General features: G+C 41.2%; 1 protein-coding gene across 1 annotated transcript in view; it reads left to right on the forward strand.

Annotated features, from left to right (window-relative positions):
- The window catches only part of spata17 (spermatogenesis associated 17), a 429,942-nt gene that overhangs the window by 36,194 nt on the left and 366,449 nt on the right, over positions 1–27,299 (forward strand). Inside the window, exons 4-6 of the mRNA XM_038811880.1 lie at positions 518–568; positions 15,564–15,667; positions 24,310–24,433. Of these exons, the coding sequence (XP_038667808.1) occupies positions 518–568; positions 15,564–15,667; positions 24,310–24,433 (279 nt within the window). The remainder of the gene's footprint in view (positions 1–517; positions 569–15,563; positions 15,668–24,309; positions 24,434–27,299) is intronic.

A 27,299-nucleotide genomic window follows, 5' to 3' on the forward strand; every position in this document is an offset into this window, starting at 1 on the left:
GGGCTAAGTTTATGGTATTTTGTACCCATAGTTAGAAGGCATAATTTTCATTCTTCAGTACAGATATTCTTGAAGGATGGAAGGTAAAAAGCTTTGTTTCTTTGAAATTTTAATTCATCCAGACATTGTGAAATGTAAATTTTATGCTACAGTGAAACGCTTTTTAAAAGACCTTATGCCTCAAACTCTACAATACAGATTGCCAGCAGCACTTGTGGATATTTTGTCTTTTGTAATTCTGGCCTTAGTAGAGTAACATTGATCATAAAACTCAGTGCAGATCTTTTCATGATGATTTATCTCCAACAGCATGTAATTTGAATATAGTATGTTTTAATGGTTAAGTTTGCATTATACATAAAACGATAGCTGTCTTTTGAATGTACAATTGGAGTTTTTCTGTCTGTGACTGCATTTCTTATTATGTATTATTTATAAAGATTCTTAACTTTTATATGTCAAATTTGAGCTATATCTTTCTGTAACTACAGTCTGTGCTATCTTCTTTAATTCACAGAGAGCATATTTTATTATGAAGATGAATTTCTACAATGAAATGGCTGTCAGGGTAAATAAATCTCCCTCATTATTCAAGAAATGATGGCATCAAAATGTGCTCTAAATATGCTTTTATGCTGTATTTGGTAATCTAAATCAGAAGCAAAGTGAGTATCCATCTGGAAAAGTGCCAAATTCTTTTGCTATATGTAGTTAATATGGTTCGGACAAAGGAATTCAATTTATTGTATAAATTACTCTAGATGTGTATTTCTACTGAGGAAAATGGTTTTAAATGTAGCATAATTTTAACAATATGCATGGTTGAACTTTAATATTGCAAGAATGTTATGCATTAATCCATATTTTGTCACCATTATGCCATCTTGTGGGTAACAAAAACAATAGATATTGGTTTGAATATTGCAATTTTAGGAAAATACATACTGTTTATTCTTAGACCACTTAAATTATTGTGATTTTGTGCACCATTAAATGAAACCAGATTGGTAAGGACATTAATATTTACTCTGGAAGATGGCACAGCTGGGGCTAATCAGTGAAAGAAATATTAAATGGGTTTCAAAAAAATCATCCAGATCACAGTAATTGACATCCAAAGTAAAATGCATTTACCCAGGGATCTTGATTATGAAACAATATATCAGTGTACGAACATGGTACACATTGGAATGTTGGATTGCAGTTTTGACTTGTATTTCTTCATTCCATAAAGTGTTAGTGTAACCTGAATGACTGGGTTTAAGCATGGAGCACAGTTTAAAGTAAGACAAAAAGAAAGTCAGCCAACAAGTCATGTTATATAACAATTGGGACTGACGTGAGCACATAATTCATAGAAGCCTGGAAACTTGCATCTCGGTTGCAAAGACAGAAAGAGATAAAGAAAATAAAGGTGAAAGCTCATAAATTGTATCTACTTTACAAGAGCTGACATTTAATTAAGTTGTTTTAATATAGCTTTGAATATGTGAAACAGTTACAGCAGTATTGTTACAGCGCCTTGGGCTTGTGTGGTCATTTCCAGCCCTACAGAACCCAGAGTCCCAACAGCAGCAAATGAACCAATTCATATAAAAATTCCAAAAATCATTGGCTGTTGGCCGCCCAATAATTTAGTCACCAGTTGTATGTTGAAACACTATTATTGTTTATTTATAATATAAATAAAGATGAAATATGCAGTATTTACAATAGAATAGTGGCAAACTTCCCTACTATCCACCCACTTTAACTGTCTCACTCTCTATCCACACACACAAGACAGACACACACACACACCGATGGAAAGGAGTAAAATAATGAGGATTAAAATAAAAAGATGAGTGCTTAATTTTGATGTCGAATTATTTACCGGAGGCTTTCCTCCCTGCACACTGATTGAGCAAAGTCATTGGTGTACAGTTGGTGATGGTCTTCTAGCAGGAACATTTGTTCAGTACTCTCAGGCAGTAGGATTTCCTCTGGAAAGACACTTTAGCCTTTATTAAACTGGGCCTTCAATCAAAGGTGCATGTTAGAGGTGAAAATATTCACACGTAGGCCTTTTTGGATGAGTAAAGAAGCAGTTTATTATATCAGATCTGGGAGAAAGATTTGGACGCTCCGCAGCCTCACAATACTCTTTCTCACTTGAGCTAAGGTTCGCATTGGGTTAATCTACAGATTCAAGGGGTGGAATTAGTTGCATTCTCATTTACATACAATCAATCAACTATATTCGCGTCACAATTCATTACATGCAACTAATTAATCTTCCATTATCTCAGTCCATGCCATTAATGGTTATTAGTTTGTAATCTACAGCCTTTTCCTATTGTTGCTAATACTTCAGCTTGTAGCTCACCGGGCAGGCATAGATATCTTAAGGCATTCAGATCTTGGGCAAAGTTTGTTAATAGTCCATTGTCTTTGAGTATGCACCTGGCGATTTGTCATTTGTTTTGCACACAGGGTTGCTATTCCAGTAGCAGACACAGAAATACTTCGAACAGCAGGGTTAGATATAATTTGCAACATAGTTAAGAATTAGTTATATATTGTAAAAAGCAGAATTTTCCCACATGAATATCCCACAGTCATATAATGTTAGAGACAGAATTTTCCCACTAACAGTTCACTTGAAGTCTTCTTCTCTCTTCAGATCTTGGTCTCACATCAAACCCACTTCCAGTCCAAGTTTTGATCTCAATCTTTTGCAGTTTCACTGAAATGACATCCAGCCTTACTGGAAAAAGAAAAGAGTTCTTGCACTGGATTTTTTAGTGAGAAGTCATCAGATCTGAGAAAATCAGAGTTGCTTCTTCCAGCTTCTGAACTGAAAGTGAATCTAAAATAATCCAACCTTATTGGGGAGAGAGACATTATAGAGAAATCAGAACCAATCACTGCTGGTTGTCAGCGAAGCCCAGCATTTAGAGCCTGCTCGTTGGCTGCCAGCCAAGTCAGTCAAACTGAGTCATCACTATTCTTTCCTGCTTGACTTAAAATCACAGGCCCATTATTCACCCATGGATAAAAAGTAAAAAAGAAAAGAAAAGGAAAAGTAAGGGAAGAAACAGGATTTGAACAGGAGGATCCTTGCAGTATGCACAAAACCTGAGCAAGGAGCACACCGAAAAGCAACCTTGTATTTGGTTAAAAAAAATAACAATGTCAGTGAACAAATTTTATAAAAATTTAATCTGGTGATGTTTTAATAAGGTGTAGGTTCTATTTATGTTCTGTACTGTATTGGAAGTACAGTAATTGATTTAATCTTCTGTAATCTTTGGGTGTGTTGCCCTACTTCTAGCTCTATGAAGGCCACCTGACTTTCCCAGAGACAGGATGCCGCATCGGCTGTTACCTGTGCAGCGTTCTTAGAGGATATGGGTGCATGCAGGTATGTCCCCTGCAGGCACCTGACCATGTTAATTTGGTGCTGTCCTGATGTCACATGGTCCAAATGGCTGATGTGATGGCAGGATCCTAAATATGGACACTGTGGGTCCTGGAAATGCCTGCATTATATACTCCCGAGAAAGGGATGTGAAGCAGCAAGGTGGACTCTGCAGCAGACTTACTAAAAGGGCTATCCTGATTTCAAATTGGGTAACATTTCAAACATTTTCTATTGCTAAGTGTGTATGTTGGAGTTTCTTTATTGGAGATGTTTTGGTGAGTTCTTGTATTTGTCAATGTTTTGCCACATCCTCACAGGGATGGTGGGGGAGTAAGTGACCTGTTCAAACAAAGGCAGCAGGTTATTGCAGCAACAGTACTTGTTCCTCTGTGTCTGCAGGATGGCAGGGATGTGGAGCAGAGGCTCTGGGGAGGGCAAGCTGCATGCCACGCCCTCTGCCAATTAATGGTTGTACTCTGCTTGTGAGATCCCAGAATCACTGAGCAGATTGGACACTTTTTCCATTGGTACCAGAATGGAACAGCCTAACTCGGGGTCTTTAAGAGGACTAGAAAAGTAAATTTGGGGCTTTCTTTACCTAAGATTTTTTTGAGGTCCAAGAGGAGAATGAATGCTTTTCCTGACCTCCAAAAAATCTTCAGACCTGCAGCCAGCTTTCTAGTGGTTCTCTCCATATGTCTTTAGGGGCTTTACTTCAGTCTTGGTGCCAAAGGATATCCTCCTTCCTCCAATGCTGAGATGTCAACGACCTTCTTCCTGTTTTGGGTGAAAAGTGTAGCTATATTGTTTATCTGAAATATAAGGCAAATTGTTGTCATGTCAAAATTGATCAAGAAATTAATACAGTTCAACAAAATCAATTGGAAACATTTGCCATGGTACATAAAATGTCATTTTGTATGGACTGAATAAACTATTATTTATGTTCAGAGCTTTCCAGGGAGCCATAATGTGATTACTTTGCAAGCAGCATCATAGGTTCAAGGGAAAGCTGCTATTAGTCACTGCTTTTGCATTGATGCACAGAGGTTTTGGGTATGCAACAATGTTAAAATAGCAATTTCAGTCAAGTGAAGTTGCTGATTTGACCCCCTAAGCAAACCAAAGCAAGAGTTTGGGGCTAGTCTGCACAGCTTGGCCTTCAATTGAATATGGAATCTCTTTAATGTTAGGAGAAGGTGGATCTTTCCACCAGCACTCAACATAACATGAATCAATTATTTTTCTGTTTGTAGTGTTCTGCACATTCAAGCAGATCGTAATGTGCAGATATTTTGCCAGGGTAGGAATCGTGTAATGCACAGCAAAGCGCAGCTGGCAGTAAAAACTTCGATCTTCTGGCTGGGCTGTGGTATAAGATGTATAGATAACCTTGGGGTCCAATTCTACTGATTTATATTTGGATTTTAGAATTCACTGACATTTGATCTTAAAGTGCCTGATGTATATCTTGATTTTAGAAGAGGGGGGTAGATGTGGGGGTTCTGGGGAGAAGATAAAGTTAGGTGGGAAAACTACCTCACCTGTCAACTCTTCTATCATGCTCTTGGATGTTAAGCATGGGCAAGTCCTTGGACTTCAGCTCTTCTGTCGAATGCAAGAAAGGGTTAAGTGGTGATAAACATTAGGCATCGATCGCTTATGAAATAAATGGATGATGGGGACACACAATTCTTTGCAAGTTCTGCTAATTTCTCACTAAAACACTGGCAGTTCCTGACTCTTTGTTAGGGGTAGAATTTATGGCCACCTCTTCCAAGGCAAGTGTCACTAGGAGGTGGTGAAACTCTAGATGGGGATTCCTATGCTGCAAGTTCCTGATTCCACTAGCTTGGTCCAGCTCTGGAGTATTGTTAGATACTTTATGCCAAGAGAATTGAGGCATACTGGCTTCCAATAAGTGAAAATTGTCTGACCAGTGAGTTCCAGTCTAGGAAAATGTTCAGTAGACATTCAACACTTTTATCTCCTCGCCTCATGGAGAAGATCAACACTAGACATGCACCTGTGACAGTGCACGTGCCATCCTTTTGCTTGGAATTAAGGTGCCCTTGCCACAACTCTGATGGGGCAGCGATGGAAGCCCAATGGTAGTAGCAATCTGAGTGTAACTGCCAAAATTGCATCCTGACGAATTTTGTCCCTTTTAGATCCTTTAATTTTGGTATTTTGCATATTGACTCAGTGGCATTTTGTAACTCAATTTTTATTTTTGCAATTGGAAATACCAGTTTCATAGATTAAATGTCATTACAGTTGTAAGGCATTGAATTGGTTGGCTTTAGACTGACATTACTTAATGAGGAATCTGCATAATTGATTAGATGATTCTAAAGGTCACTTATACCTGACTTTTGGAGTGGGATATGCTTTGCTGTTGAGAAGATGTTATCTGCTGAGCACACATTTGCTTCCATTGAAATTTTCCAACTAGTATTAATCAATGAAAATAATTTTGGCATACAAATAAGGGGTCAAAACTAAATAGAAATACGTGCCCAGAGTAATGTTGGAATAAATTGAATTTTCAGAAGCCTATGTTTCGAAAGAATCAAAAGTACCTCTCTAATTTTAGTCATTTTTATTTTCTGACTTATTAGCATTTTGTACATAAATTATTTGTTTCAGCGTTATAAAAAGAAAAATTGAGTTTACTTTTAAATCTGCTAATAAAATACTATTTGTGTTCATTTGTCAGCCATATATTTTATGATGTTGAATGTAACCTTCTGAGAATTGAATACGTTACTTTACCAACATTTTTGAAAAGTATAATCAGTTTTGAGCAAATCAGAAAATCATTCAAACAGATGCTCGTTAGAAATGCACGGAGGATTTTTTTTTTTGCAAAGACTCACAACGCCGAATGTTCGAATGAGTGTTACATTTTTCAGTTTACTATTTGACTAAATATTTGGATAATCTTGTGTTACTTTAGACATCTTAGCTCCCTTTATTTTAGATTACTCTCGTAGATAAGCCTCATCTCTCTACTTTCTCCAGATTGTTTTAACTCCGTATGATACCCAGATCACGTTCATAACACACCTCACATTTGAGTAGAGACCTTTTTTTACAGATGATCTCACACCTGTTTGCACTGCACTTTTAACATAATGAAAGTTCTAAAGGCGTTTCGCAGGAACCTTGTAAAACAAAGTATGAAACTGAGCTATGTGTGGAGAAGTAGACCAAATGACCAAACGTTTCAGAGCATCTTTAATGAGAATAAGTGAGGTAGAGAGGCTAAGAGGTGTAGGGAGGGTATTCCATAGCTTTGGACTGAAGCAATTGAAGGCACAGCCACAAATGTTGGAAAGATTAAAATCAGGAAGGTATAGCAGCAGGCCAGAAATAGAAGAGTTTTTTATTTGTTTATGGGATGTGGACATGGCAGGCTGTGCCAGCATTTATTGCCCATCCCTAATTGCCCTTGAGTCGGCAGTTAAGACTCAACCACGTTGCTTTGGGTCTGGAATCACATGTAGGCCAGACCAGGCAAGGACAGCAGATTTCCTTCCGTCAGGACATTAGTGAACCAGGTGGGTTTTTATGACAATTGGCAATGGTTTCTTGATCACATTCGACTTTAATTCCAGATTTATTATTGAATTCAAATTCCACCATCTGCAGTGGCAGAATTTGAACCAGGATTCCCAGAGCATTACTCTGGGTCTCTGCTTTACTAGCAGCAATACCAATATGCCAACGCCTCCTCGGAATGCCGATATCTTGGATGCTGGTGGGGCTGGAGGAGATTAAAGGAATAAGGAGGTAAAGCTATAGAGGGATTTGTAATTGCAATAATTTAAAATTCTAAATATTGCTTGACAAGGAGTCAATGTAGGTCAATTAGCACAGGAGTAATAGAGTAACAACACTTTCTGTGAAATAAGTCATGGGTAGCAGAGTCCGTGGAGGGCAGAATGAGGGAGACTAGCCAGGAGTAGATTGGAATATTCAGGTCTAGAGATCAGGAAGGCAGGGTTTCAGCGGCAGATGAACTGAGAGAAAGATGAAAGTTGTCAATGTTATAGAGGTTGAAATAAGTGGTTTTACTGTGAGAACAAGAATGAGTTTGGAAGCTTACCTTGCGGTAAAATGTGACACCAAGTTACAAACTGACTGGCTTAATCTTCAATTCTTGGTATAGAGAGGGATGGAGTCAATAGCTAGAACGTGAGTTTGAAGACAAAAAAACAATGACTAGTCTTTCCAATGTTTAACGTTGGATTAGATTTCTGCTCGTCCAGTACTGGAAATAGGTCCTCGTAAAGTTAGTGGAGTAGCACTACACTGTACCACTTTAAATCCCAACAAATACTTATCGAACAGTGATGCAACAACTAGATAGTAGCAGGAACACAATATAAATAAGTTGACTCAATAACAGCATTCTTGCCTCTGAGCCAGAAGCATGGGCCTAAAGTTTCACTTAAGCCTTGAGCACAAATTTTAGTTTGGGTGCAGAACTGAGGGAATACTGCATTTCACCCCCCTCCACCCCCCACCCCCCACTGTGTCCCCTCCAGCCTCACATCAAATAACAAGTGCAAGGAGCTCATGCACATTTTTCTCAGTAAGATTGAGACCTTCCCATCAGTTGTCTGTGCCAATTCCCCAACCTGCCACCTCATAAATTCCTCTGTGCTCTAGCGCTGAACTCACATCATTCTCAAATTTTTCTCCTATTTCCTCTTGCACCGTCTTTGAGCTCATCTTGTCCCCGAGATCCTGGGCGGAATTCTCTCAGTCCGGGGACGGGCCGGAGAATCCCTGCGACCGGCGCGAATCGCCGGTCGGGGGCCGATCTACGCAGGCCCCCCCACCGATTCGCGGCCTGGGATGGGCCGAGCAGCCATCGTTAAAAAGCCGAGTCCCACTGGCGCCGTTCACACCTGCTCTCAGCCGCCGGGAACTAGGCGTGGAAGGGTCGGGGGCGGCCTGTGGGGGAGGAGGGGGGTCCGACCCTGGGGGGGTCCTCTGATGTGGCCTGGCCCACGATCGGGGCACACTGATTGGCAGGCCGGCCTCGTTGGCTGGGGGCCTCCTTTCTCCCGCGCCGACCCCTGTCGCCCTGCGCCATGTTGCGTTGGGGCCGGTGTGTTGAAGGGAGCCACTGCGCATGCGTGGATCCCGCAGCGCCCAGTTCACAACAGGATCAGTAGCTGGAGCGGCATGAACCTCTGTAGGGGCCAGAATTTCTGATCCTGATGCCGTGTTGACGCCGTCGAGAAACGCGACGGTGTCCACACTTAGCCTCAGGATCACAGAATCCTGTCCCCTACTCCTGCTCCCTTGACTTTACTCACTAACCTGCTGATGACTCCACGTCCCTTCCTGGCTCTGCAATTAACTGGTACTGTGAGCACTTTGCTCTCCTCAGGTATTGCCCCCCCCCTCTCTTCCCTCCCATTCAAATCGCCCATCATCATCCCCCTCTCAAAAGAAAAACTCCTGACCTCTGTCCTTGAAAAATGTGACCCATATCCTGTTGTCACCTTCCAAATCTATGCCCATTTGTCCCAGAACTCCATGTTTTAATCCTTTTAATCAGGTTTCCACCTCTGTCATAATACTTAAAAGGCTCTCTTCAAAGTCACAAGTGACATACTATTTGACTGTGACAAAGGTACACAATCTCTCTTCATTCTTCTCAGCGTGCTTGCAATCATTGACAAGGTTGACTACACTATCCTCTTCCAGTACTTCTCTACCTTTGTCCAAATGGGTGAGACTGCGTTCACTTAGTTTAATTGTAGCCAGAGGATCTCCTGGATTGGCTTCTCTTCCTATTCCCACTTCATTGCCTGTGATGTCCCCTTAGGATCCATGCTTGGTACCCTCCCATTTTTGACACATGTGCTGCTTTTCAACAAGAACATCTGAAAATATAGATTGAAATCTTATGAACTTAGTCACTGCCAGAATGATTGGACAATTCTTTTCAGTCTGGAATCCAATTTTCTAATGCTTGGTATGACTCCTCCCAGTGCAGAGGTTTCCCCCCGATTCCCATTGACTCCAGTTTTGCCAAGGTTCCTTGATGCCACACTCGGTTAAATGCTACCTTGATGTCAAGGGCAGTCGCTCTCACACTATCTATGGAATCCAGCTCTTTTGTCCATGGTTGCATCAAGACTGTAATGAGGTCAGGAGATGAGGGGCCCTAGCGGATCCTAAACTGAACATCAGCAAACAGGTTAATGTTAAGTAAGTGCCACTTGATAATACTGTTGATGACCTGTTCCAACTGATGATCAAGATTAGACTGATGTAGTAATTGATTGGCTTGGATTTGTGCTGCTTTTTGTGGACAGGAAGTGTTGTCATTAAGGAGTTTTAAGCTATACAAGACAAAAGCAATTGTGACCATACACTGAAAAATAACAGGAGCGAAATAATAAAATAATAAAGTAATAATAAAAACATAAAATGGAACAAAAAAAGAGAAAATTGTATATACGCAAGTTGTTTTTAGCTATTTACATCGGTTACAGCTTCTTGTTTTGCATTTTCCAGTGGGTGCTTATTCCCAACCGGGTCCCCCACTATCTCACACCCCCCATTCTAGTCATCTGGCGAACCCTCTTTTCTCTTCAGCTACTGTATTTTGTTCTTGTGTGATTGGCGTGACGCTGTATATTTTGTTGTTTGCTTGGTGGTCTTGGTTGGGTGCTGTGTTTCATTTTTCCCTTCCCACCCTCTCCCTATCCCTTTCATTGGCATACAATATTGTGTTATGGCTTTCAGTTCTTTCTGGTTTACTGGCTGCTGACTGCAAACAGGTCTTGGAACAACTGAGTGAATGGCTCCCACGTTTTGTGGAACCCCTGGATGGCAAATTTGGTTTTCTCCATCTGGAGAAATTCGGACAGGTCGGGCAGCCAATCTGCAGCTTTGGGTGGTACTGCCGATCGCCAGCCGAGCAGGATTCTCCTGCGGACGATTAGGGAGGCAAAGGCAAGGGCATCAACCTCCCTCCCCATGAATAGACCTGGCTGTTCTGAGACCCCGAAGACTGCCATTCTTGGGCATGGCTCCACCCTCCTCCCCACCACCTTGGACATTGCCTCGAAGAAGGCTGTCCAGAACCTGATGAGTCTTGGGAAAGACCAGAACATGTGGTCATGGTTGGTTGGGCCTCCTTGGTGCCATTTGCATTTAACCTCCCCCCTCCGGGAAGAAGCTGCTCTTTCAAGTTTTAGTTAAGTGGGCTCTGTGTGTCACTTTCAGCTGTATGAGGCTTAGCTTTGCTCAAGTGGAGGTGGAGTTGACCCTATGCAGTGCTTTGCTCCAGCGTTCCCACCCTATTTCAAACTTCAAGTTCTTCGCCCATTTTTCTCTTGTCTCGTCCAGTAGTGTTTTTGCCCTCCCTAGCAGTTGCCCATACATGTCGCCGCAGTTCTCCTGCATGTAGTATCTTAGTTCATTTCTCTCCCCTCCCCCAGTCAGCTGCAATCTCTCTGTTAGTTCCTCGGGTGGTGTCGGTGTAGAAGTCCCAAACTGTCAGAGTCCCTCCGTCCTGTCGCCATCTTTTGTCGCAGGTGTGAATCTGTGGTTATTGCAGATGGGGACTTTAACAAACATTCTGGTTGGCCCAAAATGCTGTCGCAGTTGGTTCCATTACTTGAGTGTTGCTATCAACACTGGGTTTGTGAGTATTTGCTTGGTGGGAATGGGAGCTCTGCCATGGCCAGGCCCCAGAGGGAGGTTCCTCTGCAGGGACCCATCGGCATCTGGCTCCTTTATCCACCCCTTTACCTTCTCCACAGTTGCAGCTGAGAGGTATATTGCAGATTTGGGAGGGCTAGGCCACCCATAGTTCTTGCTTTCTGCAGTGCCCTTTTTGGGATCCCAGCATTCTTCCCGCCCCACACAAACGCCATGATCAGTTTTTCTAATGAGTTGAAAAAGGTCTTGGGGATGTAGATCGGAATGGATCTGAACAGGAAGAGGAACCTGGGCAGGTCCTTTTTAACTTCCTCCACCAGACTGGTCAGGTTCCATTTGTGGATCCCTGTCCAGTCATGAGCGAGTTGGATCCCCAGGTAGTGGAATTTGTGTCTGGCCTGTTTAAATGTCCTTCTCTCCAGCTCTGCCCCTTCCACTTGCTGGTTCACCGCATTTTTGCCCAGGCTGAGTTTGTAGTCCGAGAAGGCTCCAAACTCTCTCAAGAGCGCCATGATTCCTTCTGTGCTGCTTTCCGGTTCTGAGATGTAGAGGCGCAGGTCATGCACATTGAGTGAGTGTGTGCTCTCTCCCTCCTCTCCGATCCCCTCCCAGTTCTTTGCCGCCCTGAGCATGATTGCCAGTGGCTCGATCGCTAGGGTGAACAGCAGTGGGGACAACGGGCATCCCTGCCTTGTGCCTCTGTGCATCTGGAAGTACTTGGAGCTGGTGGTATTTGCCCATACCCTCACTGTAAGATCGCTGTCCAGGAGTTTCACCCAGACGGTGATCTCTGCTCCAAGTCCGAACCACTCCAGTACTCTATGAGGTACTTCCATTCGACTTTGTCGAAGGCCTTTTCTGCGTCCAAGGAGACGATCACCTTGGGTGTTCTCTCCCTGGGGTGGGGTCATGATTGCATTCAGCAGGTGCCTGATGTTCAACGTTGGCTGTCTACCCCTGACAAAGCCCGTTTGGTTTTCTGCTACCACCTCTGGTCTGAAGTTCTCCAGCCTTTTGGCTCGGATCTTGGCCAGTATTTCCGCATATATGTTTAGCAGCAAACGGGTCTGTAGGACCAACATTATGTTGGGTCTGTGTCTTTCTTGGGGATCAGCGAGATTGAGGCTCGTGCTAGTTTAGGCTGCAGGGTGCACCTCGTTAGCGAGTCTGTAAACATCTCCTGCATGTGCGGGGCCAATGCCGCCGCAAATATTTTGTAGAAGTCCACCGGGAATCCGTCTGGTCCCGTCGCCTTTGCCGCCTGCATGGAGTTGATGTTCTCCATGACTTCACCCAGTTCTACCAATGCTTCCAGCCACCGTTTCCTGTGCTCCCCCACGACTGGTATATCCAGTCCATCAAGGAACTGTTTTATCTTCATGTCCCCTCTGGGGGCTCGGAGGTGTACAGCCGCTGGTAGAAGGCCACGAATGCTTCGTTAGCGTTTTCCGGTAGGCTACTAGTTTGCCTTTGCTGTCTCTAATCTGAGCTATGTCCCTTGTAGCTGCATGCTTTCTCAGCTGGTGAGCCAGCAGACGGCTATCCTTATCTCCGTGTTCGTACAGTGTCCCCCATGCCAGGCGGAGCCGGTGCACCGCTTTCCTCATGGAGAGCAGGTCAAAGTCCATTTGTAGCTTACTCCTCTCCGCCATGAGCTCTACGGTCGGTGCCCCGGAGTATCACCGGTCTGCCTCCAGTATGGAGTCAACCAGCTGTTTCCTAGCCATCCTCTCTTCTCTATCTCTTTGGAAGTGATAATTTCACCCCTGATCACAGCCTTCAGCACCTCCCAGAACATGGATCGTGAGAGGGGGCCAAAGGGACCAAAGAACCATTGGGGCCAAAGGGACCCAAAACCATTTCCTCCATTTTTGTCAGCAATAAACAAGGTAAGAGAAAATGGTGGGTCGTACAGGTCAGTCGGTGTGGGCCGCAAAGGTCGGCAGGCATGGGTCGCGAAGGTTGGCAAAAATGGATCCCCGGAAAAAAAGTTTGAAAAACACTGGTCAATGGCCTGTGATAGGCTTTCTGCGAGAAGATATCAGCCTGGAGGGCCGTGTCCAATCTCCATGGGGGATGGTTGGGCACAGCCAGCCTCCAGCCTCACATCCATGTAGTGTGGAACATGGTCAGAAATTACAATCGCAAGTATTCCACTCTTACTAGCCCTGGAAGCACCGATTTTCCCCACCACAAAGAAGTTGATCCATGGGTATACATTGTGCACCTGGGAGAAGAAGGAGAATTCCTTCTCCCCTTGGTGGATGGACCACTAAATGTCCATAGCCCCATCAGCTCCATGAATGTACCGAGAGCTTTTGCCATGTTGGAGGTATTTCCTGTTTTGGGATTTGACCTGTCTGTCCGTGGGTCCTGTACACAGTTGAAGTCTTCCCCCCCACCCCCCCCAACTCCTTTTCTCCTCTCAATGATAAGTTGGTGCCTGTCCATGTCGGGGATTTCCGCCATGGTCTTCTTTATAAACTCCATGTCGTCAAAGTTGGGAGCATAAACGTTGAGCAAGACTACAGGTGCCCCGTCTAGGACATCACTAACCATGATGTACCAGCGCCCTGGTCCGTAACCCCGTCCTTGTTACCGTAAATACCGTACTTTTATTTAACAATATGGCTCGCCCCTCGCTCAAGTCCCACAGCAGGATTGATAGGTCTGTCCCACCCAGCCCTTCCTTATCCCTTAGACCATAAGGCATAGGAGCAAAATTAGGCCACTCACCCCATCCAATCATGGCTGATAGTTTTCTCATCCTCATTCTCCTGCCTTCTCCCCAATACCCCTGATCCCCTTATTAATAAAGAACCTATCTATCTCGGTCTTCAAAAACACTCAGTAATTTGGCCTCCACAGCCTTCTGTGGCAAAGAGTTCCACAGATTCACCACCCTCTGGCTGAAGAAATTCCTCCTCATCTCTGTTTTTAAAGGATCGTCCCTTTAGTCTGAGATTGTGTCCTCTGCTTCTAGTTTTTCCTACTAGTGGAAATACCCTCTCCACATCCACTCTATCCAGGCCTTGCAATATCCTGCAAGTTTCAATAAGTTCCCCCCTCGCCCTTCGAAACTCCAACGAGTACAGACCCAGAGTCCTCAACCGTTCCTCATACGACAAGCTCTTCATTCCAGGGATCATTCTTGTGAACCTCCTCTGGACCCTTTCCAAGGCCAGCACATCCTTTCTTTGATACGGGGCCCAAAATTGCTCACAATACTCCAAATGGGGTCTGACCAGAGCCTTATACAGCCTCAGAATACATCCCTGGTCTTGTATTCTAGCCCTCTCAACATGAATGCTAACATTGCATTTGCCTTCCGAACTGCCGACTGAACCTGCATGTTAACCTTAAGAGACTCGTGAACAAGGACTCCCAAGCCCGAACAGGCGCTGAAATGTGACAACTAGGGGCTTTTCACAATAACTCAATACTTGTGACAATAAAGAGTTATTATTATTCAGTCCTGTTGTGCTTTTGATTTCCTAAACATCTTCCCATCTAGAAAATAATCAATGCCTCTATTTCTCCATCAAAAGTGCATAACCTCACACTTTTCCACATCGTATTCCATCTGCCACGTCTTTGCCCACTCTCCTAGCCTGTCCTTGTTTTAATTGCAAGTATATTATCTTCTCTTTTATATATTTTTACTGTAGTTAAGTTACTCTTGTATAGTAAGAAACAAATAATTTGCAATTCTTGTGGACTTCTACTGGAATTAATTATGTTGCTTATCCAATATACCCAGTGACAGTGGCTCGTCTACAGAGGGAAGAAGGAATTTGAGTCATAAAGGAGAATTTGGAGCAGACCAGATGGGGAAATCTTACTGGTGGTGCTTCTGGAGTGGATCGACCCTCCCTTCCAGTTTAAATCCTTCTGTCCCTAACACTTTATCACTACATCTTTAAAACCACTCTCAAGGTTCAAGGTTTGAATCAACTTTTCAACTTGTGTGCTATACCTTGGCAATTACTCTTTTATTTCTTTCATCTATTCTTTTTATTTTCATCCTTTGTACCTTGGGATGTTTTCTACATAAAAAATGCTATGATAATGCAAGTAGCTATTCTTTTGTTAATGGTATGGAATCTGATGACATTTAAAAGCCAACTCCAGGCTAAATCTTGGGCAAAAACATTCTCAACTCTTGTCATGGTTTGCTCCTGTGATTTATTGAAACCTCTACTACAGTGTGCTAGCAGTGGGAGGCTAGGTTTATTCTCTTGGATGGAAGAGGCAGAAATAAATTAGAGAGTGAAGTTCTAGAAGACAATGATAGGTAATCCCAGGTTGTAAATGCTGCATGTCATGGGAAGTCCATAAAATACTTGTAATAAATACTTTTATGGATATTAATATGATATTAAACCTATTGTGTTGAAAACCACAAACTAAATTTGTATGTTAATTCTTTAGGCAATAACTCCCATATTCTCAATTAAATTTCCAGATCCAGAAAAGTTGGCGTGGATATTATGTTCGAAAGTGCATCCATAATTACTATGACATGAAAAAATATTTCAAAGGTCTTAGCATGAAAAATCAGATTGTAAGGTAAGCTTCTGCCTTTTATATTGTAATTCCACGGTCATGATTTTCTTTTTATATTTACTATAAAAGGGCTGGTTTAGCACAGTGGGCTAAGACAGCTGGCTTGTAATGCAGAACAAGACCAGCAACGCAGGTTCAATTCCCGTTCCAGCCTCCTCGAACAGGTGTGGGAATGTGGTGACTAGGGGATTTTCACAGTAACTTCATTGAAGCCTACTTGTGGCAATAAGTGATTATTATTATTATTGTTGTTGTTTAAAGATTTACATAACGAAGATCTAAAGAATTACAAGTAATTATGAGAATTGAAAATAGATTTTACAAAAAGGTTATGATCATATAAGAAGGCTTAAAAATATTATGTATAAATGTCAAAAGTAGGTACGCTTAATGACACATTCACAAGAACTGATGAAACAGTTTGACTTCTGGTTGCTTGTCTATTTTTAGTTTCTAGTCCCATCTTTGAATCACTGCTGATGCACTTCTAGTGGGAATATGTAGGAGGAGGTCGCAGGTAAGGTAGCTCCCGCTAGAGTCCTTTTTGGCCCTTTTTCTGGGGATAATTGGCATACAAACCCGTCCCAGTGACGGACTGTTTAAAATATGATGTCAAAAAACCCAAGAAGGAATATTGGGAAGAAGAGTGCAAACTTTAGTCCTCCTTCAGAGTCGAGCAAGGTGTGGAATCCATTGGGAGGGACGATGGCGGAGGCAGGCCCGTACCTATTACGGTGGAGAGGTGATGGCTGGTGAATTTGAAAGGCAGTTCAATAAACACTTTGAACGGCAAGGGAGCGAGATGTTGGAGACCCTCAAGCAGTTAGTGCAGGATGTACTGGCCCCAATAAAGGAGCCTCTTGGAAAAATATCAAAGACAGTGTGGGAGCATGGTGAAGTATTGGAGGAGGCACAGTCATGGCACAGTGATCAGCTTGCATCATTGGAAGCAGAGCTACAGAAGGTGAAGGATCAGAATAAGGGCCTGAGAGCCAAGGTCGAGGACCTAGAGAATCGGTCACGGAAGCAGAACCTCCAGATCGGCGGGTTGCCTGAGGGGGTGGAGGTCCGAATTGACACAGGTCCCCAGTGTTGTGAGGCAGCAAGGCTAACTAGTGTGCCACCGTGGTATTCGTGTTAAATATACTTCTGCCTTGTTTACTGCAAATATCTTATTCAGTTATAATGATCTCATACTTAAATGTTATGTTCTGATGTTTCAGTAAGACATTTGTGGATGCTTGTAAAATTTACTATAAAACATTTATTAACAAAAATCATTTTATAAATACAAAATTTTGAAACCAGTTAACATTTAACTTGAAGTTTAACTTTATCAGCTGAACAATGACATAAAACTACCTCAACTTTTATAAATTTCTTGCAATAAAATATATTTTCTCACTTAAACACAATGGTTCTGCCTATTTGAAGATGGGAAGGAAGAGGGGTGGTTTGACATATCAGTTGTTAATGTGACAAGTCAAAATCCGAAAGCAGCAGCTGCTGAAGCGCAGTGTTCTGGCACGAATCTCCTCTGACATCATTTCAGGATGTCCTGATGCAGTACACTCTTGAGGGTGGGTAATTGATTTGCTGTTAAAGCTGTCAGGGACATAGTTCACATTACCTTGCAGGAGGCTTGAATATGTCAACTAAAGCATTAAAACTTTGTTAAAGCATTTGGAATAATCACTGAGGCTTCTAAGGATGAGCATTACATCAGAGAAACCTGTCAACAACTCACCTTAAAATACACTGCAAAATCCAAATGTACTTAGCTCTGAATCAGCTGGGAGGACAGGTGTTCTAACATTAGTGTCCTTGAAGAAGTCAATAGCACCAGTATCAAGGCCATGATACTTCCAGAGAGGAAGATATGTATTATGTTTGAGCTGGCAAGATTAGGTGCCAAATTCAGAGGGTGGGAGGACAAGGGGATGGAAGGAATGAGGGATTTATTTTTGGAGGGGCGATTTGCGAGCTTGGATGAGTTATCAGAGAAATTTGGGTTCTCACAGTCCGAAACCTTTAGGTATTTTCAGGTTCGTTATTTCGCAAGGAAGATTTTCCCAACATACCCGGTGGTGCTGCCATCATCATCGTTACTGGAGAGGGTTTTGTCACTTGTTGGGACTGAGGAGGGGAGTACTTTGGGGATTTATGGAGGATTCTGGTGGAAGGGGTTAAGACCAGGTGAGAGGAAGAGTTAGGTGCAGAATTGGATGATGGGATACATACATAATTGATACATAGAAGATAGGAGCAGGAAGAAGGAGGCCTTGGCCCTCGAGCCTGCTCCATCATTCATCATGACCATGGCTGATCATCCAACTCAATAGCCTAATCCTGCTTTCTCCCCATAGCCTTTGATCCCATTCTTCCCAAGTGCTACATTTAGCTGCCTCTTGAATATATGCAAAGTTTTAGCATCAACTACTTCCTGTGTTAATGAATTCCACAGGCTCACCACTCTTATTGTGAAGAAATGTCTCCTTATATCTGTCCGAAATGGTTTACCCTGAATCCTCAGACTGTGACCTCTGGTTCAGAACACACCCATCATTGGTAACATCTTCCCTGTCTAGACCCGTTAAAATTTTATAAGTCTCTATCAGATTCCCCTCATTCTTCTGACCTCCAGCGGGAACAATCCCAACCTAGTTAATCTCTCCTCATATGACAATCCTGCCATCCCTGGAATCAGTCTGGTAAACCTTCGCTGCACTCCCTCGAGAGCAAGAACATCCTTCCTCAGAGAAGGAGACCAAAACTGCACACAATCTCCAGGTGTGGCCTCACCCAGACCCTGTATAATTGCAGCAACACATTCCGGCTTCTATACTCAAAACCTCTCACAATGAAGGCCAACATACCATTAGCCTTCTTTACCGCATGCTGCACCTGCATGCTTACCTTCAGCGACTGGTGCACAAGGACATCCAGATCCCGCTGCGCGCTCCCCCCTCCCAATTTACAACCATTCAGATAGTAATCTGCCTTCCTGTTTTTGCTTCCAAAGTGATGTGATTTGAGGTGCTGTGGAGGATGAATGCTACATCTACGTGTGCAAGACTTGGGCTAATACAGTTGAAGGTGGCGCACAGGGTGCAAGTAATCAGGTCTAAGATGAGTAGAGTTTTTACGGGAGTGGAAGATAAGTGTAAGCGTTGTGGGAGGGGCCTAACCAACCTTGCGCACATGTTCTGCTCATATCCTAAGCTTGTGAGATTTTGGGTCCCATTCCTTAGCATCATGTCGGCGATTCTGCAAGTTAAATTGTGGAGCCCCGCCACTTAGGGACCAAATTTGGGGTGTTGGAGCTGCAGATGGGGGTGGGGGCTGATGTTCTGGCCTTCGCCCTTGCTGATTGCTCGCAGGCGGGTTCTGGTGAAGTGGAGGTCAGCTTCTCCACCCAGCGCCTCATTATGGGGAATCCCATGGAGGTTTTGCACCTCGAGAAAGTCAAGTCCACCATGAGGGGGCTAGAGGAGTTTTGTAAAAGATGGCAGCTGTTTATTTTTGTAGTAATCCACGGGAGGCAGGAGTTCCGTCACCACACCAATATTTATTTACAATAACGATATTACAGGAGCAGCTACAAACAGTGCTGCTAGCAGTCCAGTCAACTTAAGACTGGCTTACAAAGCCTACACAGGTGATTATATGGGCCCCCTCAATGAGCTATCATTGAGGGAGCTCATACTCCAATTGGCCAACCAATAAAGCCAATTGGAGTTCATTACAATTTTGTACTTGAAAGAGCTGATCACTGTCAGCTGTTAGGGAGGGGGAGGGGTTTGTTGGGCGATGTAGGTAATGTTACTATGATTTGTTTTACTGTTTTGTCATATAATTATCCAAAATGCTGAATAAAAATATATTTTTTTAAAAAGAATCACCTGCTGATGCAGTGTCCACGTTCCCATTGAATTGCTGAGTATTTGCACAAAAGTGTGATACTAAGCCACATAAACTAGAAAATTACCAGAACTAGTCTATTATCAGTGCTAAGTTAGCACGGTAGCACGGTGGTTAGGGCAGCACGGTAGCATGGTGGTTAGCATAAATGCTTCACAGCTCCAGGGTCCCAGGTTCGATTCCCGGCTGGGTCACTGTCTGTGCGGAGTCTGCACGTCCGCCCCGTGTGTGCGTGGGTTTCCTCCGGGTGCTCCGGTTTCCTCCCACAGTCCAAAGATGTGCGGGTTAGGTGGATTGGCCATGATAAATTGCTCGTAGTGTCCTAAAAAGTAAGGTTAAGGGGGGGGTTGTTGGGTTATGGGTATAGGGTGGATACGTGGGTTTGAGTAGGGTGATCATTGCTCGGCACAACATCGAGGGCCGAAGGGCCTGTTCTGTGCTATACTGTTCTATGTTCTATATCTTACCGCGGAAGTATTGAAGACACTTCAGGCTAAACAGGGAAAGAATGTTATCTTGGGTTTCCACATGTATGAAGCCATTCTGTATGATTGCTGGATGGGGAATGTTATATATGTTGCATGGTATGTGGCAACTCATTGGCTGAGACAATAAACAAATTATGTTCTCTTAATTATGATCCCAGAGGTCTGCTTGCACATGCAGAATCATATCCCAGCTTTTGTCAGTGGCCGAAAATTTGCTGAAAGGTTTTAGTGTGATTAGATGCACTGGTTTTATTTCAGACAAAATAAGTGACTGTGGGCGAGTTTCTATGGCCTCCCCACAGGGTGTTTCCCGGCAGCCTGCCGTTAGCCGGTCGTGGGATCTTCTGGTCCCTCCACTGTCAATGGAATTTCCCCTTGAATCCACCCCATCCCACATGGCAGGGTGCAGCGTGTTTAATTTTTTTTTCATTTAAAGGACCCAATTTCTTTTTCCAATTAAGGGGCAATTTAGCACGGCCAATCCATCTATCCTCCACATCTTTTTGGGTTGTGGGACTGAGACCCACGCAGACACTGGGAGAAGGCACTGTCATTACTCATAAATTTTCATGACCATTTGCACCACTTCCAAGATATGTCCTGCAAATTCTCAGGTACCCTCTTGCAAAACATAGGCTCACACGTTTCCAGGAATTATGCTAATAATGTTCTAATGTAACACCCAAAAACGTAGGTACAGTACAGTTAGATGTCACCTGATTTCAGCATAACTAGCGTTATTTAGAGTTCAAAAGCAATTTTCTCTGCATCTTTTTTAAATTTTTGATTAATGATGATGCCAGTTTTACTAAGTGTTGTCAGTCGCAAGTGTCCCAAAACCTTTGTGGCCTTAGATGGACTAAGTGGCTGGAATGGCCTTGCCAATGGGCAAATCCTATTCTACATATTGACAGTGGAACAACTGAGACGAGGGGGTTCTGAGAATGAGTTACTATGGCAGCAGAGTGCAGCCCATTCGCCTTTTAATAAAGAAGACCTTTTTTGAAATATTGGAGTTATGTTTATTTTTGATTTGGAAATACGCAAATGAGATCTGCAGAATGTTTAGGCATGCATTCCAGTGGACACGACTGGTGCAGAAGCTAGGAAAAATTTAGATGTAGTTTCTGGATAATTGCAATCCAGGAAATTCCAAAACACTCCTTTCAAGAGACGATGGCAGAAAACTGGATAAAATTCCTTGAAACACATAAAGCTTGCAAGAAAAGCATCTTGTTTATGTGTGACACACATCTAAGTAACGAGAAAATGCAATTTTTATCAATTTAATATACTTTGAAGTAGTGTTAAATTATGTAATATTTATGGCATCACACAATGTAAGATGAAATGGGCTGTTTAATGGATGCAGACCAAGTTACCTTGGTGGATGACTGCACATAGTGCTGTTTAGAAAACCATCACATTAGTGATAAACCGTGAAATTTAACAGACAATATAGTACAATTTTCAGTAATATTCTATTGGGAAAAGGAAACTACAAATTTTCAGTGTGAGCTGTTTATATCAACTACACTTACCTGAACAGTACATTACCCTCTATGTACAGTACTTAATATGTCTTCAAATTAAGACTTGTGTTGCTACAGTGATAAATTGATCTGATTAATTTAAAGGCTGAGTATGCAATTGGTAAGCTTGTACACTTCTAACCTCTAGCTAGATGTGCAAAAAATAGACCCATGTTTGGATCAAACAAATGATATCATGAAATTAAAAATTAGCTGCCTGTTGCTGAGTCATGACATTAATAAAACATTATTAGCTTGAAGCTCCGAAAAGCTACTGTTATTTATTGCAAAAGTCAAAGCAAACATTTTATTCACGTGCACAATCTTGAAATACTCTTTCTTTTAAATTGCTCTGATTTATTTTGGAGGGGACCTGACTTGTGAATACTAAACCTAACATAATAATTGCATCATAGAAGATTGTTGCTTTTAGTCAATTCCACGGATGGAAATATTGCAGTGTCCATCTTCCGATCATTCAACTTTCCTGCAAAATCACTTAATGAAGTTAGGAGACCCAAGTTCACTATCATAATTTTGAAATGCAGTTTTGCACAATATAACAATTTATCACTTGTCAAGCAGACAGTTTTAGTTTATACATTTAATAAGGGCATCCTTTAGTATGGGTAATTAGGACTGAACAGTTTGCATATTTACTAAATGCCGAATGTCATTGCCACCACGGCCTATTGCCTACATGAATTATTTCTCTATCTGTGTTAAACAGCTGTGCAATTATTACTGCCATAATCAGATAATTTCCCCTATGTAAGTTTTCTCTTGTGAGTCAATTAACTTAACCCTCTAAAGTTAAACAGAATCTTTTACATAAACACATATTTGTGTGTGATTTGGGAATGGATGACTCTAGTACAAATTTAAATGTGAGATAAGCTACATATTTTTATTGATATAATTTAGAAATCAAAGGTTCATGTGTACATTTACCTAAAAAAGCGAAATTACATATTTTTTTAAATCTTGATATTTACTGTTAAGTTCTTTAAAATTATTTAAAATTGAGTGTTTATTTTGAAGGACTAAATACTTAATAAATTCCAGCTTATTTATAAAATTCCAGTCCAATTAAACTTGATTAGGATATTTTAGTAAGACAATTTTAATTAGATTAGCATGTACTGTATGATAAACCGCAAACCATTGTTAACCATTGAAAATTAGCATTTAAATATATTGAAGGCAACTCTGAAGAATATGTGAATTTAAATATATTAAATGTTATAAAAATATTATTTTCCTAATAGATACGAAAAATATAAATGTATGAATTATCTATGGGGGGATTTTCCAGCTGTTTTCACCAGTGGGATCTCCCGGTTAAGCTGGCAGGATCTTCTAGTCCCGGCGACGAAAACCCCTGCCGTAGGTTTCCCAGTGGCAGGGGTGGAATCAATGGGAAAGCCCAAAGACCACATTGGAACCAGAGGATCCTTCCCCTGGCCAAGAGCAGGTCAGCCTCTGCCACCCAGAAACAGGCCGCATGGGTCTGGGGCGGGGGGGGGGGGGGGGGGGGGGGGGAGCAAAATTTCCCCATATCTTTTTATACCCATTTTTGATACTATTTCTGAACGGAATTAACATTTTCTGACTGTTGAAAAACAAGTTTTTAGGCTTTTAAACAACTTGCAATATTTTATTTGTGTGTGCAAATGAACAGGAATTTTCTATAATTTAGTATTAAATTAAAATTTATATACCGGTAAATGTGTTTTGTTGCATAGATGTACAACATCAAATATTATCTTCATGCCAGCACGCAGGACATGTGTAATTAAAATTCTAAACTTAGTAAAAATTGTGTTTTGCACCAAGGGATAAAACATTTAATTATGAGAATTTGATAAAATCATAATAGGTATCTTGTAATCTGTTTACTTGACAAAATGTTTTAGCGGATATCCTCAGATTAATCTTCTGTTTATTTGTTTAATTTAATATTTTGGCTTGTGAGAAGTGATTTCTTTTCTTGTTCCTCTTTATATTGACAGTGATTACAAATCCTCTTTTACCTCAAGTATAATCCATTTTTTGTTACATTTCATTTGATATAAATATTATTTTTGTACAATTAATACTGTTTTCTGCAATAGATTACCTATGAAGAAATATTTCCTTTCAGAGCACAAAGGTGATAGATGTTGCAAACACCTTGGATCTAGCATTGGACAGATCCAGTGATGTTTTCTGGGTACCACACAAAGCAAGAGACAGATTCTTTCATGGAAAATAAATTTGTTTGGCTTAACAAATCTACTTAGCAGTTCATAATGAGTTTGAGATGTAGGTCAGAAAAGGTAATGTTTCCAGGTTGCAGTACAGTAGAAAAGGTGTGGTGAAAATAACTTTTTGATCTCTAAGGCCTGAAAAACTATACACAAACATAAGGGGCTAATCTTTAATTTATTTCATAATAATAAACAATTTCAGAAGCAGGATTGTAAAATGGGGTCATGCTACTGTAGGTAATTCATCTATTGTGCAGTTTAGTCTAATGTTGATTAAAAATGCACCTCTGAAAAAGCAGAGCAATGTGATTTTTAAATGTCAATATATTCACTGTTCTAACCTTGAATAAAATTATGTGCTTAGGAGTAATTGAAAAGTATTGAAACTGAAGGAGTTGCTTATAAATTTTGCTTTGTACAGTTGATGTGCATCATAAATCTCTGCTTAACTGTAGGAAAGAACTGGAGGAGTATGAAGAGATAAAGAAGAAGGAAAGGGAAAAGAAAGCTGTGGAAGAGGAAGAGAGGAGAAAACATTACCAAGCCCGAAAGATGCATTACCTCCTCAGCACTGAGCAGGTCTGTGTACCTGTCCTGACAGCTTGCATAGTCGCCTGGGTCCCTGCCTGACAGAGATAAACTATCAGGCTGAATGGGACATGACTTGCTGAAATGATATCACAAAGACAATACTTCGAGTTCAATTTAGTGCTTTTCTATTGTGGAGTGCAAGCACCATGACTACTAGGTGACAGCATCTTCATACAGGCAGCATCAGCATTGTTGGCAGAAAGAGCCCAAGTCAGCAGTTTGATCTGCTGGCAGATAACACAACAGGAAGGGCATAACCTCAGTCTAACAACTCATTTTGATTGCCTCGTTTTGTGTTGTAGTATTGTCAAGCACTAGCCAACAAGCTGTTAAACTAAGATGGTAAAGCATTTTTTTAATTGTCTTATCTTTTTTGCAACTGTTTCAGCAGGGTAGAGTTCCGAAGCGTAGGTTAATTGCAACTGACAGACTTGTTTTATGAAGGCTGCTTTGGGTTCATAAAGCAGCCGCTTTTCAAAATCGATGTGTCTAGAAATGTCTGGAAGAATTTTTTGATGAGTTGCTACAAGAAAACAAAGCAGCCTCTGTTTACATAGTATATTTAGCAGAATGGGTAGAAAAATAAAATAGTAAAAGGGGTGCAGGACTATTTTTTTGTTGTCTAGCTGCTGTTCAACCGATGCAGTACTTTGCCCTATACATGTTGTAAAGAAGTCAATTAAGTTGCCAGGGATAGAAAGCTGAGCTGATGGTTCAAATTACAATTGCATATTACAAATACATATAGTGTTTTTTTTTATTTCATGTTTTAATGTATAGAGTATCAGTAATAGCAGTGCAGCATATATCAGACTGCCTATAATTTGGGTTCCATAGAGAAACCGTAATCTTGCAAATGCTGAGATATAAATCAGGTAATATATATGGTTTGTTCATTGATGTATGAGTCAAAACAAATATGTGCTGCATCAGACATTGATAAACCAGAGAATATTACGGTCAGAAAGGAAATACAAATATTTAGTGTTTGCCCATTGACTCCTCCAGTATTATTATAGAGTTTAAAAACAAATGACGTTTTTACTAGAATATTGAGGACCCTTTTTGTTGGTGCAACTATCTTTCATAGAGATCTTTACATGTGTAATATCCTTACATCTCATAACTTGTACAGTGTAAGTCCTGGAAAGATATTCCATAATTTTCAGTTCTTACATGAGTTTCAAAGCTATCACTTTTTTTGAACAAGCGCATTATTTTCAAAGGAAAACCAGGAAGCAAGTCAGCATAGTATGTAAATGAATGAACTGCAGACTTGTAAGCAATGGGACTAAATTGTAAGAAAACAGTAGGAAAATATATGAGCCATTTTTACCACAGTATAGTGAAATTAAAAACTCAACAAAGCTGAAATATTGGTGGGGGAAACAAATGTACTAAATAATAATATTACTAGGTTGCATACAAGATGTCTACTTAATATGGAAAATAAATGTTACATACATTTATTCTGGAAGGATTTACTGAAGCTTAATTTTTTTTTTTAATCCCAGAAATCTATAATCACATTCTTCTTCAAAATGTTTGCAATTTTTCAACCAAGATACAAAAGTAAATACCGACAAGTTGATTTTACTTATTCTGTCCTCAGTAACTCCTCCACAAATGTGTTTTTTTTAAAACAAATGTGTTTTGCCAAGTCACCCAGTCATTGGGAGACAATCACTACTGACACCTGGGTGAAGGAAGATCGTATCCAAGGGCTATAGCTTTCACATCAAAGGGCCTCTCCCAAGATCCCAATGCATTATGTCATTAGTTATTTTATAAAGAGGAGCCCCTCAAGGGTGATTGTATATCTAGGCTGATGAAACTTTGGTTGTGGTATTATGGAGGTGTTTTGACATCCAGCGAGGAACAGATTTTATTTTTAATCCTTGTGCCCAAAAGGACACGCTCCTCAAATACAAAGTTTAAGGAGGTCATCCTACCTATGGTTCTAAGTATTCTGAGAATCTTAATGACATTGCATAAAACTTAACAAAAATGGGCTACTTCCACACAGCCATTAGGGATGTCAAAGAAAGTTTATTTTTCAAAGGAAATATGACTAGTACAAAGCATAGTTCATTAGTGTAGCCTCTGTAACCGTGATGTCAAATGCCAAAAGATGGTGACTGCAACAACAATTTGCATTCATGTAGCACCTTTGATGTAGTAAAATGTTCCAAGGTACTTCATCGGAGCACAATCAGGCAAAACAGTACAGAAAGCTGAAGGACGAAATATTAGGACCATTGTTCTGAAACATGGCCAAAGAGATAAATTTTAAAAAACACCTGAAAGGTGGAAAGAGGCAGAGATGTTTGGAGAGTGAATTTTAGAGCTTAGGATCTAGACAGCTCAAGGCATAGTCACCAATAGTAGTGCGAAGGAAGCCAGTGATGCACAAGAGATAAAAATTGGGGGAATGCAGAATTGGGACACTAGGATGAGAATTATGAAGTCAAGGAATTGTTAGAGTGGGAAACAATATAGGAACACAAGTGATAGGTTATGCACTAGTATTTTGTGTTACTGTACTTCAATCTTATAAGAGAAAGAAGTTGTATTTATATTCCAAGACATCCCAAAGATCTTTACAGCCAATGAAATAATAAGTGACCAATGACTTTTTAAATTATGATCCAGGTACCGCAATGCTGATAATATAGTGATGTAAAAACAAAATAAAGACAAAAAATAGATTTAATTATAATCGACTACCTGAGCATGAGATTTCCTGATCAGACTACTCACGATCAATGTAAGTGGTAGCCATGTGATATTGGGATGTTTACAATAGTATTTTGGCAATGTTGCTATAATTTTAATTGGTTATGCCTCCCTCACT

Source organism: Scyliorhinus canicula, chromosome 1 (genome assembly GCF_902713615.1).
Source record: "Scyliorhinus canicula chromosome 1, sScyCan1.1, whole genome shotgun sequence".
In the NCBI taxonomy this organism is placed as follows: Eukaryota; Metazoa; Chordata; class Chondrichthyes; order Carcharhiniformes; family Scyliorhinidae; genus Scyliorhinus; species Scyliorhinus canicula.